This window comes from Lates calcarifer, linkage group LG24, assembly GCF_001640805.2.
Source record: "Lates calcarifer isolate ASB-BC8 linkage group LG24, TLL_Latcal_v3, whole genome shotgun sequence".
NCBI classification, from domain to species: Eukaryota; Metazoa; Chordata; class Actinopteri; family Centropomidae; genus Lates; species Lates calcarifer.
The window spans coordinates 10,902,274-10,921,314 of NC_066856.1; the positions used below are offsets into that span (position 1 = coordinate 10,902,274).

Genomic DNA, 19,041 nt, shown 5'->3' on the forward strand with positions numbered 1-19,041 from the left:
GCCATGCAATGCAGCTTTGTCCAGTCTAATATTTTGCGTATTATGTGTAGAGAAGCCTCTCCAGATCTTTGAGTGGAAGCCAATTTATGCTCATGTGATGAAAAAACATTATCATCATTACAGTAAGAAACTATCTCAAAAAAATGAGTTAGTATCACAAGATAATGAGGTATTTTATTTTATTTATTTTAAAAAGTCAACAGTCCTTACACTCCAAACCTCTAGGTGGCGATAGAGAGCCCCAGATGTTTCTCTCCTGTGCTTAAAGATTCTCGTCGGTCAGGCGCAGCGACTCTCTCTCTCCGTGGACCCTCCCACTACACAAGAGTGACACGCCATTCAATTGCTGCCTGGCCCTGTGCTTGTCGGAAGCAGGAGGGAGCTTTGGAGCGTTCTCGTTACAGAAAGATAAAAAATATTAAGAGACAGAAAGCGACTACATCTGCGCCGTGTAAAGCAAAAGTTGAGCCCGATCGCGTCGACATGGGGATCCGAAAAAAGACCAACAAGAATCCGCCGGTGCTGAGCCATGAGTTTGTCATCCAGAACCATGCAGATATTGTTTCCTGTGTTGCTATGGTGTTCCTCCTCGGGCTGATGTTTGAGGTGAGTACCGTACCCACATGTTGAATGGGTTTTAGTCGCGGGTCTTGCGGGGTGTGGGGGGGTACTCGGCCGGCACAGCGGACGGACCTGTGGTAGACAGGACGCCGATTACTCCCCATCTGTTCTCCTGGAAACTGACATGGCTGTCTGATCTATTCTTCACACTACTTCCTCCCGTGATCGAAAGTTTTCTGTGAGCGATGGCCTCGCTGTTGCTTCCCCCTCCCTACGAGATCTACGAGATTATCAACTCCTGCGTGTAGCCTGGCATTAAGATTTTTGTTTTTATCGAAGTGATGTGGAAACTAGTTTCCACTTTCCATCTGGCTGCTTCCCATGTTGAAATCGATATTTCAAAGCACTCGTTCACAGGCCCGCGGTTTGATCATAAAAAACAAAGTTACTTATGTGCATCAGTTTAAGTCAGAGTGTCTCAGTATGTTGCAGGTTTGCAACCCTGTATCGATCTTGTTGGTTACCGTATTGTGCAATACTCTGGACTTGGTTTAGTTTATGCGTAGATGTGTTACGTGGCAATCATACAACGACTGAGAGTGCTGTCATCACAGAGACCCGCTTGCACCAAAACTGAAAGTTATCCTTGGAAGCTAAAGAGCGTCTCGAAAACAACTCGACCCTGCGGCCTGACGACCGGGACCCGCTCACACAGCCCGGCCACCTCCGTGCTGCGCGCTGGTCTGCTTTCACTCATATTTGTTATTCATTTTAAGCGTGTTTCATCCTCAGTGAAAAGCAGCGCCATTAGCGTCGAGCTGGCCGCAATTAATACTGCTTCCTGTTTTTGTTTTCCAAAGTAAAATTCGTGTTTACTAACAGCTGTTGCAACGTGGGGGAGTGCCACAATAGCGGAGTTTAAAATGGCAGAATTTCACGTTGCAACTTAGTTTCAGTAATTTTAAATGCTGCCGTGGACGGTTATTAGTATTTAACGTCAACCTGTTGCCCACGTAGCTCTTTTGTTTTGAAGGAAGACTGTGCAACTTCCCATTTTAACCTCTCATTTGACTGTGCTGATGCAGCTATATCCCCCTCTCCGCCTATACATTCACTGGGTCGGATCATATTTAATTACCCATTACATATCAATCAAATGACCTCTGTATTTTAAGAAAAAAAAGTAATGTATTCCTGTATTTGTTCCATTCGATTCCTATTAATCTATTCCACAAACGCCTTTAAAAAGGAGTTGGCACTGATTAATCATGTTTAACTTTTCTGTTGTTACAAAAATATTGCATTATTACCATAAAACCTCTCAGTTTCGAGAGATGCAACATTTGAAAGCATAAAATTTCTCTATAATATTCCAAACAAAAAATAGTCTGTGACTTCAAAGTTTAAAGTCAACATGTTGCTGTAAGTCACAGCTGCAGTCACTCCATTATAGGTTGATAAATGCTATTAGGTACGATCCTTGTTTAAGTGTCACATATGTGCACATGTGCATGCACTTATGATTTGTATGTTTTTCCATCCACAGGTCACCTCAAAGTTTGCAGTGTTATTCATAACGGTCCAGTACAATGTCACCATATCAACAAATGGTAAGTCATGGAATTAAATTGAGAGGATAAGACGTGTGGTGAGAATAGTTGCTTTTAGATAATGTGTGAATGTTAGTGCAAGGTTTGGCTTAAACATACAATGCAGCATTTTCTTAGAGTTGTCTTGCTGGAAGCCTCTCATTTGGATTCTAGAACGGTACTTGCGTGGCCTCACACAAACCCATTTGAGAGCTCCTTTTTTTCTCCTCCCTTTGGAGCTAAATTTAGTCTGCCTGATTTATAAAGTTCTCTTGTGGCAAGGTTGTGCCGGGCGAATTTGGGCTAAGGTGTAATATAGGCCTCTCAATTCAAGTCCTTCTCATTTCAAGGTTAACAATTTCTTTGCCAACTTTAGATACCATTGAAAGAATGCAAAACCTCAGAGCTCATTCACACTCTGTTGTGCAGGCTGGAGGTTTGCAGGCTGCAAGCTTGTTCTTATCTGAGAGACCTCAGCACTTACCTGGCTCTGTAACTTATTTACAGCCTGTATCTAATAAAACAAACAACATGCAGCACCTGAATCTCTCTGCAGTGAAACAAATTGAATAATGTGTTTTTTTTCTTCATCTGTGCTGACCTTTACTGAACTACTGGGTAGATTTCTTTATGTGGTTGCATAAACCATGAGCTACATGCCTTCTCAAACTGTTTGCTGGGAACTGTGTTCATGTGTGTCGTCTGTCAACTCATCGCATTATTCAGTGTTTCAACTTTGGAAAGACAGAAGAGGCTGTGCATGTGACAGTTACTGTGCTGATACTGTCTGTGACTCTGGCATGTTTTTTACTGTGGTGCAATACTGCACAGTCGAGACAGACTAATCCAAACACCTCACCTCAGGACTTTAAGTTATTAAACCTGTGAATCACTTAGCTTGGTTGAATTAAAATGGCATGACAGTTCATGTTATGCATCAGAAACTTGCATGAACTGTTTTTGTAAAAATCCTGGTCATCATAATGACTCTGCATGCCTTGTGTGTGCGCGCGCTGCAGAAGGCCCAGAGGAGACGGCCGTGAACCACTTCCACCACGGCATCAAGGACCTGGCCACTATCTTTTTCTACATGCTGGTGGCCATCATCATGCACGCCATCATCCAGGAATACGTGCTGGACGTAAGTCAGAGAAACACTTCACTGCACATTCTGTAATCTCTGCGAACAGTTCTGCATTGTTTATTGTTGTTCATCTTTGCAGAAAATCAACAGGAAGAAGCACTTCTCCAAAACCAAGCACAGCAAGTTCAACGAGTCCGGCCAGCTCAGTGCATTCTACTTATTCTCCTTCGGCTGGGGCACAAGCATCCTGCTCTCTGTACGTACCGTAGCTAAGCTGGCATTGCTCTTTTGTTCACAAATGTTATAAGCCCCAGACCCCGTCAGTGATTGTAATTTACATGCTTCATTGTTTTTAGGAAAATTTCCTATCCAATCCAGTTTCCCTGTGGGAGGGATATCCCCATACACTAATGCCGTAAGTAGACATGTTCTGTGTAAACTGCAGTGTTGTGTGGAGGTTATGTGCATTTTGGCTGTAACTTAAGACTCTTAATTTGGTAACTGTTTTCATTCAGATTCCAGATGAAGTTCTACTTCATTTGTCAGCTGGGCTACTGGTTACATGCTCTCCCAGAGCTGTACTTCCAAAAGACAAAGAAGGTCAGTGTGTATGTGTGTGTGTGTGTGTGGTGGGCCCATCATTTTGGAGCTGTAGCTTCTGATTGGACACTGAGGCAATTTCCTGTTTGACTTCCTTGGTTATGCTGCATTGTCTCAAAGAATCCTACTCCTATTGCTTAATTCTACATCCAGAGCCACACTGCTGTAAATATTTTGACCTCTCATCCTTTGTGTTTACTGTTTAGGAGGATATTCCACGCCAGCTTGTGTACATCTTCCTGTACCTGGTCCACATTGCAGGCGCCTACATTCTGAAGTAAGGGCTGTTATTTCTGAGAGCCTGAAATTATGCCTTCAACATGTGACATTTCTCCCCGGGAGACAGTAACAAGCAAAGGAGCATTGTTTGCAACAGGGGAACAGGAGCTGGAGGCTCTCTAGCGGTGTCCCTCTGTGTTGTTCCTGTCAGTTTTAATAAAGGAGAATCGTGTCTTGCTTGTATCTTTCAGTCTGAACCGTCTGTGTCTGGTCCTGCTTGTGTTGCACTACTTTGTAGAGCTTCTCTTCCACGTCTCCCGCCTGGTCTACTTCAGCAATGAGAACAGACAGATGGGGTGAGTTCTCATTTCCTCCTTTAAAGTTTTTTTTTTTTTCTGGTGTGCTAATCATTAGTACACATGTAAAATAAGTCTCACATTTTTTATTGATGGTAAAAGGCATCAAATGCATCACCGCGCTCATCCTCTTGTCTTCCAGTTTCACCATATGGGCCGTGCTGTTCGTCCTCGGACGGCTGCTCACCCTGTCCTTGTCTGTCCTCACCGTGGGCTTTGGCCTCGCCACAGCTGAGAACCAAGGCTTTGATTTGACTGCAGGAAACTTTAACATTCTTTTTGTGCGGTGAGTGTGTCTGAGAAAAGAAATGGGACCAACTAATAGAACTGAAATGAATTTGTTCTTGTCTGAAAATCTACAAGCATCCACCATTTTCGAATGTATAGTTCACTGACCCACGAAAAAAAACATCCGCTCCAAAATATTTATCGCATTATTACACTGAGAGCTTAAATGAGTGTTTCACACCACTATGAAGATCATCCATCAACATCAGATTAACCACTTACAGCAGAATAAAGGAACAAGCGCTACTCTCTAAACTCACCATGTATCCATGTAACCATGTAACCATGTATTTGAGGTTCAATAGTCATTGTAGAAGAGGAAGAGAGCTATTCAAAAGCACCAGCTTCAGTAAATTAGAATGAAATGCGGACCACAATGCATCTGGTGGCAAACAGAACAGACGCAAAGACAAGTGAGAGAATTCTCCCCCTGTTGTTCGTACTGAGGCTTCTGCTTCACTGGACTTAATGAAACATATTGAGTATTTGAGCATGGTTCTCCATTTTGAGCAATATTTTAGAGCAGGACTTATCATTGTGTAACACGCATATTTATTAATGGCTTTTTAAGTTACTGACTGTTTCCTCTTTCTATTTAGGATAACTGTCCTGGCTGCTATCTGCCTCACTCAGGCCTTCATGATGTGGAAATTTATCAACTTTCAGCTGCGCCGGTGGAGAGAGCACGCCCAAGCTCAGACCTTGAAAAAGAAACAAGTTCCTTCCAAGAGCAAATCAAAGAAAGACAAAGGTGAGGGAGCAAGGACATAGGATGGAGTTTGTTTACTTTCTTATTATGAGGAGAGTACCACACATGTAACACACAAAAGCCAAACATGAAGTTAAAAAAAGGAGGAAACTAAATACATTATATACTTCCATTTCCTCTCATGTGTCACCACATTAAATGCATACTATCCGTGCTTTACAAGGGACTAACTCAGTTCTCTGTTTTCAGCCAATGGAGTAAATGGAGTGAACTCCCATGGAGCTGATTCACCAAGAGCAAGAAAAGAGAAGTCCTCATAAACACATTCCCATCAGCCCATCCTATCACCCAGCCCTACCTTCTCAAAGAACCGTCTCTGCCTCCGCGGCTGCGCCCGACCAACCAACCTACCAGCAGATCCTCCACTTCACTTCTCCACCATGATAAGCGTTTTTTCAGCTCCCACACAGGACTGACCTCCCAGCTGGACTTCCCAAGGGCCAGAACGTATTTAGCCTTTTTTTTTTTTTTTTTTTTTTTTTTTTTGCTTTGTCGCCAGTCGTCCAGCGCGCCTTGATTTGAGAATCATTGCTCTGCTGTGCCATTTCGAATGGAAAAAAAAAGAAAAAAACAAATTCAAAAATAAACTATGAAAAAAAAGACCTTATTTAAGAAGTGCCTATTGATGCAGATTGTTTTGTACAGGGTGTGTAATTTTAAAATTTCAGGAACGATGATTTCAGTGTTTAATGTTTCTCCCAAGTCAGGCCATTTCATGCTTTTCCTAAATACCGTGTATTCCAGCTTGTGTTTTATTTTCTTTTTTTTTTTCCCTCTTGTATTTATAACTGCTAGCTCAGCTCTTCTTCCCCCCTACCATGTCCCTCTTTTTGCCAACATTGTATGGAGTTTTCCTTGTAATATCTCTTGTTTCTCCATGACTGGAGGTTGCATAGTCTTGTTATAATCTCCATCTTTAAGATATGACTGGGTTCACACCACAGACTGTTCAAACCCACCCAGTAAGACATTGTTTTCACCATGTCAATCACCAACACACCTTAGATGGAAAGCAAGGTAGAATATGGAAGTAGTTTCGAACATGCACTCATGGATAGAATAAGGGAGAGTGTATAAAAGCAATTTAGGAAAACAGGAAACATCACCCTGTAATACTCCAAGTAGACTCACAGTTCAGTATTGTGCAAAGCTTTCCAACAAAGATGTAGTATTTCAATATCAAAGTTCAGAACAGCTTTGTAATCACAACAGAACAAGTTCCTTGTTGTGAAATGAAACAGAATCTATTGCTGTTCTGCATATCAGCACATGTTTTAGTTTTGAGTGATATAAGATCATTTGTTAGAGATGGAAAGGACAAAATCAGGCAAAACATCCCTTTAGTCTGTTTGATTGACCCCTGTATGCCCCTCTTCATTTGTAGTGAAATGGGTTTATAGTATTTGTTTGGACTTGCATATTATTGCTTACCTTAAAATATGCCACGAGAATGATTTGTTGTAAAAGCATGGACTGGGAATGAGAAAACTATTTTGTTTGGCTCTAACCCTAACCCACAATTGACTGTGCCAAATGAGCCTGATTGGACTGTTGGAATATGCTTTCTTACTTACATGCCATAAAATGAATTGATAAAGCAAAAGAGTGCAGACAGCTGTATTGTAAGAATCAATCACCACAGTAATACTGGCTTATTCTAAAAAATAAACCCATTTACTTATTTTAGGTACACAGCATTGAGTCATGGTTGCCTCTGGCAGTACATCAGAAGTGGTTGTGGTTTTCTCAGCCTGTCCGAAGGGTTCATCAATCCTTCAAAGGAATAAAATGTTTTATTGAAAAAAGAGTTTTCTGATTTATTATGTGGCTGTATTAGTAGTTATATGTCCATTACACAGCTTATATTTTGTCTTGAGAAACATGCCACAAATAAAGGACAATAAAAGTGTGGTCATTTAGAATTGTAGAAGTTACGAAAGAGGAAGCCTGGTGGTGATTTGACTTGTCGGTGCAGTTGCTCTCAAACGGGGATTGCTAAAAATAAAACCAAAAGGGAAAATTATTAAATGTAATTCAAATGCATCATAGCCATATTCAGGATTTTAGAAATACTTAGTCATTAGTTCCCCCAGCCACTCAGAAATTTTTTCACAAGAAAAAAAAAGAAAGAAAATATTTTCATGTTATTTTTTATTTATCCATTCTCCTCTGGTCACTCCAATTTAAATATGGTATAAAATAGAATCTAAAAATACAGAAATTAGCTTTTAGAATACACACATTGTGTAAATTTTAATGTGAATTTTAACCTCCCCCCAGGCTGCTAAATCCACCATGGCAAATATTAAACAAGAGAAAATATGTGAGAGAACAGGAGTAACTGCGAGAAAAACCTACACAGACGGCGGTGAGTGGCTGAATGTGTCTACATGGAGGTTCCTTTACAGTTCACGTGTTTTTTGTTTTTTTTACTCTGGTACATGAAAACACACAAAACCGCCATCGTACTGCTAGTTCAGCTTTCCGCCGCATGGTGGCGGTGTTGCACAGGTTTTGGTGTAGAGAAAACGCCTGCTTGCTGCTCGTTTTGATCAGGTTTTGATCCACAGATACAGCACTTGACCAGACAGTAAATCAAGGTAGCAGAAAAAGCGGGACACGGTTATGTGTATTTTTGTTTAAGCTTGTAATGTTTGCTTGCCGTTCGTGCTTTAATACTTTTTCACCTCTTAAAATAGAAACCGAATTGACACCGTGTTTGTTGTTAAAAAATATTGTCCCCCATTGCACATTTTTCTCAACACTAGTTACTGCCAGTGACAAGTGTTATAGCAACTGTAATATTAAAATTAACTAGACTGGACTGAAACTGAACTTTAGTGGTGTGATAAAGGGAAACCCTAACTGCATTCTTTTTACCAGCCTTTTTATTTGCGGCACAACGCTTCAACCCATTATTTTATAGACTGACATAAATCTTTATGACCTTAAATTTACACACATCTCGGTGAGCAGTATTCACACTGGTGTGGATGAATTAGTGTAACGTGTGTAACACTTCATATGTTTTTATTTTATTGTATTTATTTATTTGTTATGATCAAAACCTATAGTTGGGGTGGGGTGTCACAGTTAAACCACACTTTAAACCACAACACACATTTAAAACATTACCGACATTCGTGATACAGCGATGTTTTAAAGTGGTTGTCAAATTATATATCGACAAATATGATAATGCTGAATCAATCTGCAGGTACTGTCATCCCAACAGGTAATTCGCCGCGGGGTTGCTTACGAACCCCGGCGGTAACTGAGTTGATACTGCTGGAGCCCCGTGATGTGGTTTGGTGTGGGGGAGGATAGCACCAGCCAGATAAACACTCAGTATTGGTTTGCAGAGCAGGAGTAACATGGCGGCACAGTTAGCCAGCAGAAATGTTGTTTCACTACCGCGAAGGTCAGAGCTGCTTCTGATAAACGGAATTTAACAGCGAGGACACGGCCGAAAGTATTAAATCGTAAGTAGCCACACGCGTTGTTGCTCCTAGTAGACACGGGACGTGGTGTTTTGGTTGTGAAATCCATGATCCAGCGCGAGGTCTTCAATCTCGGTTGTGTGTCTGTCTGGCACAGGCTCTCGCTTCGGCGTTAGCTTATTAGCAAGCGTTAGCTTCTTGGCTAAGCTCGCTGCCTGTGTCAATAGTGTTTTCTGCAGCAAACTCAATTAGACGGCTCCGACAGCGAGGTTTCAAGCGAGTTATTGCAATGTTTGTGAGCCGTTTTTTATTTGGCGGCGACACGGTCACGTGTACGTTTAATGTAAACTGAAATGTAGCGTGCACAATACTTTCATATGTCATTGTTTTTTGTGCTGAGTGAGCGAGTGACCGTGCATACAACACCGGGCGAAGTTCGCCAGTGTAGCAGGAACGTAGTTAGCATGCTAACTGTTTAGCTGCAGGCTAGTCTGACTGGTTGGACGTCGTTGTCAGAATATACGAGTGAGTCAGGACAGTTCTCACCACCATGTGTTTGAGCGGGCTCTAAACCGTGTTTGCTGTGGTGTTTACCATGCCTCTTCGCTACTTGCTACGTTAGGTAAGTTGACGAAATTTCTGCATTTGTTCAGGGTGCAGGGACCATTCTCATTTTTTTGCTGAACTAATGTTTCTCTTGTGTTTGACTGGCGTTACTGTGCATTGTCGAGGTGCTCTACTAATAGGCTAGTTAGCAGCCAAGCCACAACGCGAACACTTTGACACTTTGTTTCATATGTTTGTTAAAAGTATTCAGAAAGTTGTCAGCGACACACCAGAAACCAAAAACTGTGGCTCTACGCTCAAGACTGGAGGAGGAAAGTCTGAAGGGTGCTTGCAGCTTGCTGTGGCATTGCTCTATTTAAACGTCAGAAAACTTTAAATAATCAGGTGTCAACACAGTTAATAGAGGCTCGCGTAGACTCCATTGTGGAGAGGAAGAGGAAGGACCCTTAATTGAATGCAGAAGAGGCTGTGTGAATATGTAAGGCACTAATGCAGTATGGAGGAATGCAGCTTAGAGGGTTGATTTGAGTGTTGCATTGTTGTGCCTGTGTTAAGAGTGCACTCCCTCTTAAGGCTCTACTGCTTTATACAGGCAGACAGCTTGTGCCATTTCAGTGATTGTCAACGCTCCCCTCAGTAATGCTAGAGGAACGCATCCCGTGGAACCAGTTGAGCAGTTTCTGTTGCATCAGTCTGCCCACCTGATGGTGCACGGTACTCATGTCACATCACTGATATAGGATTTAACATGATATGTTGTTCAGCTGTCTTCTGGCTGCAATTTCAGGGCTTCTGTGAAGATGTGATGTGATAGATTTCACTCAGATCTGCCAGTAGGCATATGCAAAGTCAACTCTCAAGAAGTTTGTAAGAAACAACATTGGCATGTGGTTAATATTTTTTTCATCAACCACACACTGAAAAAACCCAGAGCATATAAAATGATGAGTTTAAAGATAAATGTTTATTCCTTTCAAATGTGTGCATGTGTTGTCTGTTAACCACAGCGCGGTTCCTGCCAGCCTGAAAAGCGTTTTATCTCCAAGGCATAGGGCCTGAAGTTATTGACTTTTTAAATTTGTAATTAGTGAAATAAAACTCACTCTCCACAAGTATTTTTTGTGGATAGTAAGAGATCAAACTGTTTGTCCTTGGAATGAAGGACAAGTCAAAAAGTAAGGATTCCTCCTAAACTGACCTGATTAAAATTTTGAGAGCGTGTTAGATGAGGACATGGGGCAGGCATATGATGAAGCCTGTGATAGCTGTCTCCTAGTTACAAAGAATGCAGTCTGGTCCAGATGCAAGCAAGTGTTCTCACAGTATGTAGGACCGCTGGATGCCAAAGCCTTTGCTGTATGTTTGTATATATGTTGTTTGTTTTTAAGGTACAAACATACTTGACAGTATTAAAAAGCATATAACAGGACCGTTACCTTTTCCTCATCTTGGAAATTTGTTTTATGTTATTTCACCATAACAGTGCAAAAGAATGACTGTGTTGGGAATGTGAAAGTCCAGGAATCCATCAGAGCGTGTATGCAAGTATGTGGATGTTTATACAGGGATAACTGGCTGGTGGTTTTCTCACATTGAGTTGACACAGTTCGTGTAATGGGCATTACCTAGAGGTAGTTCTCAGCCTGAACACACTGTCAACTACAGCTATAGCAACAGGTGTGTGACACAGTAATGCCCAGCTTGTCACATCATTTGGAAACAACCTCTACATCCAACTCCTCCTCTCACTCTGGGCTCCGCTAATCCCTGTAGTTTCCTTCACACAACCCCATCTTTCTATATTGCTGGTTAGCTCTTTTTGGCTGCCTATCATGTTCATAATTCCATAAAACAAAGCAGTACGTTCCGGTGCACTTGGACTCAAACCTATCATCTTGTAATCACTGACTTTTGCCCTGTGATATGTTGCTTTGTTGCATCACCTGAGTGATACTATAATCATCTGACCCTTGTTCTGCTGCACGGTCTGCCAGTTCTTTGGTTGTTGTCTGTCACTGGTGGACTAATATGTTAGTCCAGTAATTAGTTTTTTGTACTTCAGCTCTATTATAACTTAAAATTTTATATAATTGTATGCATTGTAATTTATGCAAGAAATTGTATGAGAAAATTTGAATCTAAAATGGTTTTAATGATTTTAATTTTTTGGTTCCACCTTCACCTGTGATTGTAAACTGACATTTTAAGTGTTTAGGCCCTATACCTAACATTCCTGAAATAATTAATAATTGCTGAGGTCATCTGTGATCTCAATTCTGTGAATTGGCATCTCATTTTTTCCTTTTTCTTCTTTTTTTGAGTCTTCAATTAAAGTTATACTTGAGATTTGACTGCATTTTGAGCACAAATTCACAGGACATCAGAGTTTATTTAAACAACTGTACTTGCAACCAAAGCCCCATTGAAATCATAATCAGATTTAGAAGAATGGACACACTCACATTAAGGCTCAAAGTTAGGGCCCTTCACTTTTAGAAAATCAGTATCAGCTTAATCTTACACCTCAGCAATGTAAGAGACACCTCTGTTTAGATTATGACATAAATCCCTTTTTAAACATGTCACGTTTTACCAGTGAACTACACTGCTCCTCTTGTTTCCACACACTTTTCTTTGCTAACAACATTAAGTTGACTCATTTGAACCAGGCTGGAAAATGACATCCCTGTCTCTACCGCTTAGTATGGTCAGCTCCTGAACAACACCATGCCCCTCAGTCTCACACAGGGCTCTTTAATGTGTGCTCCCGGGCTCCATTTTTAAAAGCAGTGTCAAATGACAACATCCAGTGCCGAGAGGCTACTAGGAATCTGGGTTTTCATAAGGATATTGCAAAGTATTACTGTCCTCGCTCAAATCTTCACCTTCCATTCAAGGAGTTGTTGCTTTGCTTTCGGCAAAGTCTACTCTGGCAGACCACTTAAAGACAGTTTCTAGGGCTTTGGAATTATTTCCCTATCTTTGATTTTTTTTTTTTTTTTTAGTGCAAACTGGAAGATGCAGTAGACTTTGGCTGCATGATAAGACAGACAAAACCATTTTTGACTCAAATTTTCTCAAATTTTCTCATACAATTTCTTAAATTACAATGCATAAAATTATATTAAATTTTAAGTTGTAATAGAGCTGAAGTACAAAAAACTAATTACTGGACTAAGAAACCATGTGGCTTCCACTCAAGTTTAGTTGTAACAAATCGTCCAACATTGTATTATCTGTCCATCACATGCTGTATGAGGTCCACAGTGTATTCTTGACATGATGCACCCCTCCCCCTGGTATCTGTTTGCCTTGTCTCGCTGGGCATCTCACCCTGCTGTTTCTGCGTTTGCGTTGTCATGGAAACAGCAGTGTGACAGGTCCTGGGTGGGCGTGAGGGATGAGCTGTGGGGTAATGGCCAGGTTTTTACAGCAGAGGGAGAGAGGAGGAGGAGGAGGACGAGGAGGAGGACGAGGGGGGTGGAGGGGACGGCAGAGGAGAGACGTCTAAAGCGAGGCAGCGATGTTTGATGGAAAGCCAAGAGGGCTTTGACATGGAAGAGGAGGAGCAGGGAGTATATACTCCCTCTTTGCTTCGAGGCATGTTGTCGTTGTGTTGTTTAGCTGACCTCAAATCAGCCATCCCATCTATCTGCGCTGAGTAGATCCTGTCTTGTTAACAGCAGCTTGTACAGGATCTTTTTTGGTTTAACTGATACTGTGCATTATACAGAAATTAGCCAAGTACAGCACATAATTTAATCAGTGAAGAAAAGTATCAGCTAAATTACAGGGTTTGCTTGGGATTAAGAGGAGTGATTCTCGTGACATTACGGTTGTTTGGTGATGATATTGAGCCCAAATATGCCCAGTGTTTAGCCATTAAAAGGACTAATATGTGAAAAATGGCTATGGTAGAGTACACCTGTCAAAAGAAATGTGTAAGGACATTTAAGAGCCACTAAAGAAATGCACTGCTGAAGTGTCCTTGACTTGTCTGCGATCATTTTCCAGGTGGGGTAATCGCCTATGGCAGTCAGTTCGTGTGAGAATGACATGCCTAGTTATTTGAGAGTTATTTGAATCGGTAATGTTTTTAAAACTGAGATTTGTAACATCACACCATAGGTTGCCTCATCCTCTACTCCCATGGAGACTCCAGCGGGGCTCCAAGGATCTTGAGGCTTGCAGGCAATCCAATGATTTCGACAGTCCACACTCCTCCACTTATGTAGGTCAGCCACAGCAAAGTGCATATTGATCTCCCGAGCTAAATGATATTGTGGTGTCTACTGCTCATTGCTAAGAAGGTGCCCTTAGCCTGTTTGGCTTGAACAGAGGAGACAACAGAGGTCACATGACTTTGTGACGATGCTTCTGCAGCTGTTTTCCCTTGCGTTGTGTGCCTGGTATTGCCTAGCTGTACAGTATGGTACATCTAATAACTGTTACTATTCTGAACATGGAAGTAGCTAATTTTCATTAAGAGGAGCTGAGCTTCCTTTGCTCTTTCCACAGTCATCAAAGGTGTAATAACACAAAGCAACATAATGATAATAAACCTAACCATATAAATAGCACATATCTGAATGTTGGGGATATCCAGCTTTATGGAAAGGCAGTCTTCAAAAATGACAAAGGTCCATCATAAAGATATGAGGTTGTATTCTCTAATTGATGCACAACAGGATGCAGTTGTAGATATCATTTAGGGAGTGTTCTTTGAAGTTCTTAATTTGTGTGAGTGGGTGAATTGCTTTTCCCTCCGCTACAATGTGTTTGTGGCATCGGGTGCTAGCGAGGGTGCGAGCATGTGGTTGGCACCTTTCCCACTGCCCAGGGTGGAATCCTTGGCACAGAGGGAGGGAGAGAAAACTTGGATTGAGCAAGCTGCCTGCTGGAGTTGGGTGGGTGGTCCAAAAATATGCAGTGTGAATCAGTCCCGAGAAAATCTAGTATGCAGCCTTAATGGGGGAGCGGAGGTAAACAGCAGCCGCTCGTCTCCATCACAGGGCGGGCTGAGGTAGTATGGAATGACGTACAGAGCAGCAGCATTTCTCACTCGCTTGTCATAAAGCCAGAGGAATGTGGAGATTCAGTTTCAGGCTTTTCATTTCTGTACACATTGTGGGGGTCAAATTCTGACCAGCGTGATTTCTCTTTCCCTCTCTATCTCGCTTTCTCTCTGTCCCTTGCTCTGCTGACTCAGCAGTGTTCCTTCAGTGACCTATAATATGGTTTTGCTTGCTTTATCTTTACTGTTTTCAGTGGGGAAGGGAATCTCCTTAGCTGACCTGATCCACACTGCACAGAGATGTATATAGTAGGTTAATATTATGGCTAAATAAAGCACAAACCCATCAGTTGAAGTACTTGTTTTCCTTTTATTAATCACAGAGAGCATAAAATGTTGCACAGGTTCATGAGCTTTGTATCACGCCCCGTTAACTCCCACAATGAACTGTAAATGGTGACTGAAACAAGCAATGTGAATAGGTGAACATGGTGTGCATGTAAATTAGCTCTTCATTAAGTCCTGATGGACATGCAGCAGTATCTAACAGGTTTTTTTTTATTAATAAGTTTTTATAATACCACTGTGACATCATAAAACTACTTCTGCGTGATGGTTGACACAAAAGGTACAGTAAAATAGAACAGAGTGTACAATTAATTTCCCTAATGTGATAAGATATAATGAGCAAATGATCTAATTTCATATGATAAATGGCGTAATTTTTAGTTTTGTTGTAATTGATAGAATGCTTTTCTTAAATTGAGTGTGGAATAGAGGTAGTGATTAAAGATTCACACTAGAGGGCTTATGGTTTGGTGGTGACTAGGCAAAATCTGAGAGGTAATCAAGTGTCAAAACATTATCAAACATGCAATATACATACATGCTCATTGAACAGAACCAAAGTAAAGTAAAGGTCCTGCAAGCAAAATACACACATCAAGAATTTTCCTTCATTAATGTGTGAGATACAGTTAGATTGCTGGGGCATCAGGTCCATTTGTACAGAATCCAGGTTTTATTTTTATAGATTTTATGTTTAAGACACTCACATAATGCAAACATGCAGCTTCAGTGCTCAGTATTTTGGCAAGCTGAGAGAAATGACTGGGGGGAAAAAATACATATATTTTTTCAGCTTATTGTTGGAGTTAGTATTTGATGGGATAGTAATTAAATCAAATAAAGCAGGTCATGTCCTTTCATTGTGCGGCAGAGAGGAAAGAAAGCATTCTCTCCCCCCATCTCTCCTGTATACAGTTAGCAATGATCATGCACTACATATGTTTTAGATATCAAGTTGCTGTGAGTATAACCCCCACCCCATGTTAGTAAGCTAAAGGCCATTTTGTCATTAATAACAAGATGAAAAATGCATCCCTGCTGTGCTTAAGTTCCTGAGCTTTTAGAAGGGCGACATTCAAAAAATTCTTTCATTTCTGTGTTTGTATATTTATTCCACTAATTCTATCTCAAACTTTTAACGATTGCGTTTGTAATTTATATCTAAGCACTGAAATGCTACATAATTTAATTACACTTTTCCCCTCTACAGAACTGCCAAATTGCCTATATTTGTCCCTCAAGGACTATGTGAGCGTGCATGTGTTTGTTTGCATGTTAAAGTGCTTCTATTCGTGCCTTTTACTCCAGAGATTTGTGGTTTTGGCACCTGAAGATGTGGCCCGTCAAAACAAAACCGCCTCCCATCTCATCTGGCTGTGGAGTACAAAACAAAGGCACTCATTGGAGAGGGAATTACATAGGAGAGGCAGAGCTGCGATGTTACACCGATGCTCCTGCTACAGGAGCCAACTGACAGTATCACAGTTTGAGAACACATCGTAGGGCTGGAGATCTTTGACCCTGTATTTCATCTTCCTGTGGTCGTCCTTTAAAAAACTAAATATTTAGATAACAAATTGCTTTCTGAAGTTATCTGACTTTTGTATTAATAGCAAGCAGGATACTCAGCCAGATGGTCCACCTGCACCTGAAATGAAGACCTGAGTCCTAATTGATTTGGCAGGGTTTCATCAGTGGACAGTGGCTGATTTGGGTGTAGTTCTTAAATGATATACTACATTGGCAAATAAAGGAGGTGACGAACATTTATGTCATTTTATACAACATTTTAGATCAGAGCCACATCCCATCAGATTTAATTCAAACATGTGGTGACATAATCAGTTATTTCACAGAAACCTCCACCTGAACAAAGCACCATTTTACCTCCTATTAGTGACTCTGTCAGTGACCTGCTTCGCTAAATAGAGTTGAAATAACCTTAGTTGTATGGTCTACCTGACCTGGCTGTCACCAAGTGTTTCAGAAGGGGGCTGTGTAAATGGAGAGAATGATAAGGAGAGAGAGACAGGGAGAGAAGGCTACTTCACTTTGCTCTTTGCTCTGTCTGGTCCAATTACATGTTCCACTGTCAGAGCAGCAGCGCTCTTAATCAGGTAATGCCAGGGTTTGAAGTCATCCCCCTAAACGTGCTCCACAGATTATTACCCAGCTCACACTCTGGTTCAGTGGAGCAGAAAAACGCTAAGAACCTATTTCTGCGTCCTATCTACTTTCTTCTACCTAATTTAAACCTAAATTGAACTACTGTTGTTTGGGAGTGTCTTGCAGATTGGTCAGACTCGTGTGTATGTGTGTGTGTGTTTTCTGTGAGACTGGCCTGTCACATAGTCTCAGTCTTTGGCTGATAAAGTGACATAGTTGTGTCAGCTGATCTCCTCTTCCCCTCCCCTCCTAGCTAACATGGCACCTCCTTATCCTTAGCCTGCCTCCACTGTATACCCTCAGGCCTCCACGGGAACTAATTCCTTACAAACTGTGACAGGCAATAAAAGATGGAGGGGACACACACACACAGGCACAATAGATATGCAGTTAACATGCAGACCAGTCACAAGATGAGTTGCAGATTGTCTCAAAAGCATGATACAATCAGCTGTGCATACAAATTGTTCTTTCTGCCCACGCCCTTTCTCACACTCTTAATGTTGCATTTATGTGGCTGTTTCAGCTACACACACATTTACTTTCTCTTGTCATTATGACTCACCTTTTACAACACGTCTTATCAGTCTCATTATGGTTCTTACACATTTGTGTTTACTGTCCCTGAGGTCACAGCTGAAGGAGCTGGCTGTTGCTGTTGGAGCAACAGGTGTAAGGGCACCTGGCACAGACACATCTGCATCAAAGAGGCCCATTGAAATCTGCTGGCATGGCTCCAAATTGTAACACACTGTATAGTAATGTTTTATGTGAGGATCTCTGAATATGCTGATCCTTCTTGCTGCACCAAGACATTCAAATTAAAACTGAAATTTTAGGTTTTTTTTATTTTTTATTCAGTAGTGTATTTGGAAGAGTACTTTTAAAATTGTGAATTGTGGATGTGTGCATATTATGCTATAAGTAACACAAGTAAGAGCACTGTGTTTAGGTTGGACATTACTTTATTTTTTATGATTGGTTTGGCATGCATCAAACATTCCCTAAAACCAAGTGTAAATACTTCATGTGTGCTTTTTAATAATCCATTTATAAAACTTATTATACACAGAAATCTTGTAGACTGAGTTCAGTACTTAATTTTGCTGTCTGTCCAACAAAATGCAACCCTTAAGCAGTACTTTTACAGTTGAAAGAAAGTGTCAAGGCCAAGGAGATGTTTATGTTTTAATGTCTGACAAAAATAATGACTAGATCATGTCTAACTCTTAATAGCTATTCAGGTTTCCTGCCTATTGGTGCTTTCTAGATGCATTGTCCTTTACAGTTATACAAGCTGTACAGTAAAACATATCCCCAGAGGAACCTAGCACAATCACATTCTCATAATGTTTTCTATTGAACAACTCCACAATGTTAGGTGCCTTGTTTTGGGGGCATCCCAATACATAACTGTGGTGCTAAAGTTTTAGATTTTTTAAACCCTGCTGCTATGTGTTTGTAAAACAACACCTTTTAACCTTTAAGCTGTCACAAGCTCCATTTGCAGTGAAACATATATGCTTTTGTCACCCTGTTTCAGATTACATATGAGGATTACATAATTGGCTGAATAATTGTGTTATTTAACACATGTCACCTAAATCCAACACCCCTTCAAAAATCTATTGATTATTGGTTAAGAGGGCGATTTTGACCAAAGGTTGGTGTGACTAGAGCTAAAAGGGCAGGTGTTTTCATTAGGGTAGCCATCAGCTTTGATTCTTATTGAATTGAGGGCCATCAGTGGGCTATTCAGAAGGCACCCAGTAGGGGCTCCATTGGTGTTTAGCCCCTCTGTGACCTGGCCATCATGGTCAATTTCTAGCACATGAACTATCTACCCTTTGTCCTATCTGAACCTGATTAGCCGGGTCATTAGCATTGTTAGCCCAGCCTGGGTGACAAAGCCTTTCACTCAGAAGGAGCCTGTTGCCAACTCTGAGAAAAAGACAGGATTTCAACTACTCCTAAGGTCAGGCTTTAGGTGACATTTCAGTTCCCTTCCCATGTTCATTCTGCCTGTGTCAAAACAAATAT

At 41.1% G+C, this 19,041-nt stretch overlaps 2 protein-coding genes across 7 annotated transcripts in view; both read left to right on the plus strand.

The window, feature by feature from the left end:
• Window positions 1-302: 302 nt before the first annotated feature.
• tram1 (translocation associated membrane protein 1) lies at window positions 303-7,156 on the plus strand. Of its 2 annotated transcripts, none has more exons than XM_018673980.2 (11): window positions 303-606; window positions 2,108-2,171; window positions 3,170-3,291; window positions 3,374-3,490; window positions 3,591-3,649; window positions 3,750-3,834; window positions 4,041-4,111; window positions 4,305-4,409; window positions 4,552-4,695; window positions 5,297-5,448; window positions 5,656-7,156. In XM_018673980.2, the coding sequence occupies exons 1-11, from the start codon at window positions 484-486 to the stop codon at window positions 5,724-5,726; spliced, it is 1,113 nt and encodes a 370-aa protein (XP_018529496.1). In that variant the 5' UTR covers window positions 303-483; the 3' UTR covers window positions 5,727-7,156. The 2 variants fall into 2 exon arrangements, with proteins under 2 accessions (XP_018529496.1, XP_050922834.1); XM_051066877.1 differs by lacking the exon at window positions 303-606 and adding an exon at window positions 1,283-1,302.
• Window positions 7,157-8,766: 1,610 nt separating this feature from the next.
• Window positions 8,767-19,041, plus strand: part of ncoa2 (nuclear receptor coactivator 2) — a 53,427-nt gene continuing 43,152 nt past the window's right edge. For 3 of the 5 annotated variants that reach the window (XM_018673977.2, XM_018673978.2, XM_018673976.2), the window contains exon 1: window positions 8,767-8,948. The gene's annotated coding sequence lies outside the window, so the exon portion shown is untranslated. Of the gene's footprint in view, window positions 8,949-9,001; window positions 9,529-19,041 lie in introns of those variants that run through there. The other 2 variants (XM_018673979.2, XM_018673975.2) reach the window with 2 other exon arrangements.

What these genes read in the sequence shown, in the direction of transcription:
- tram1 (XM_018673980.2), top strand. Translation starts at nt 484, where the DNA reads ATGGGGATCCGAAAAAAGACCAACAAGAATCCGCCGGTGCTGAGCCAT. An exon ending in TCCAGGAATACGTGCTGGAC is followed by an intron (nt 3,292 to 3,373) that starts GTAAGTCAGAGA and finishes TCATCTTTGCAG; the next exon opens with AAAATCAACAGGAAGAAGCA. An exon ending in CAAATCAAAGAAAGACAAAG is followed by an intron (nt 5,449 to 5,655) that starts GTGAGGGAGCAA and finishes CTCTGTTTTCAG; the next exon opens with CCAATGGAGTAAATGGAGTG.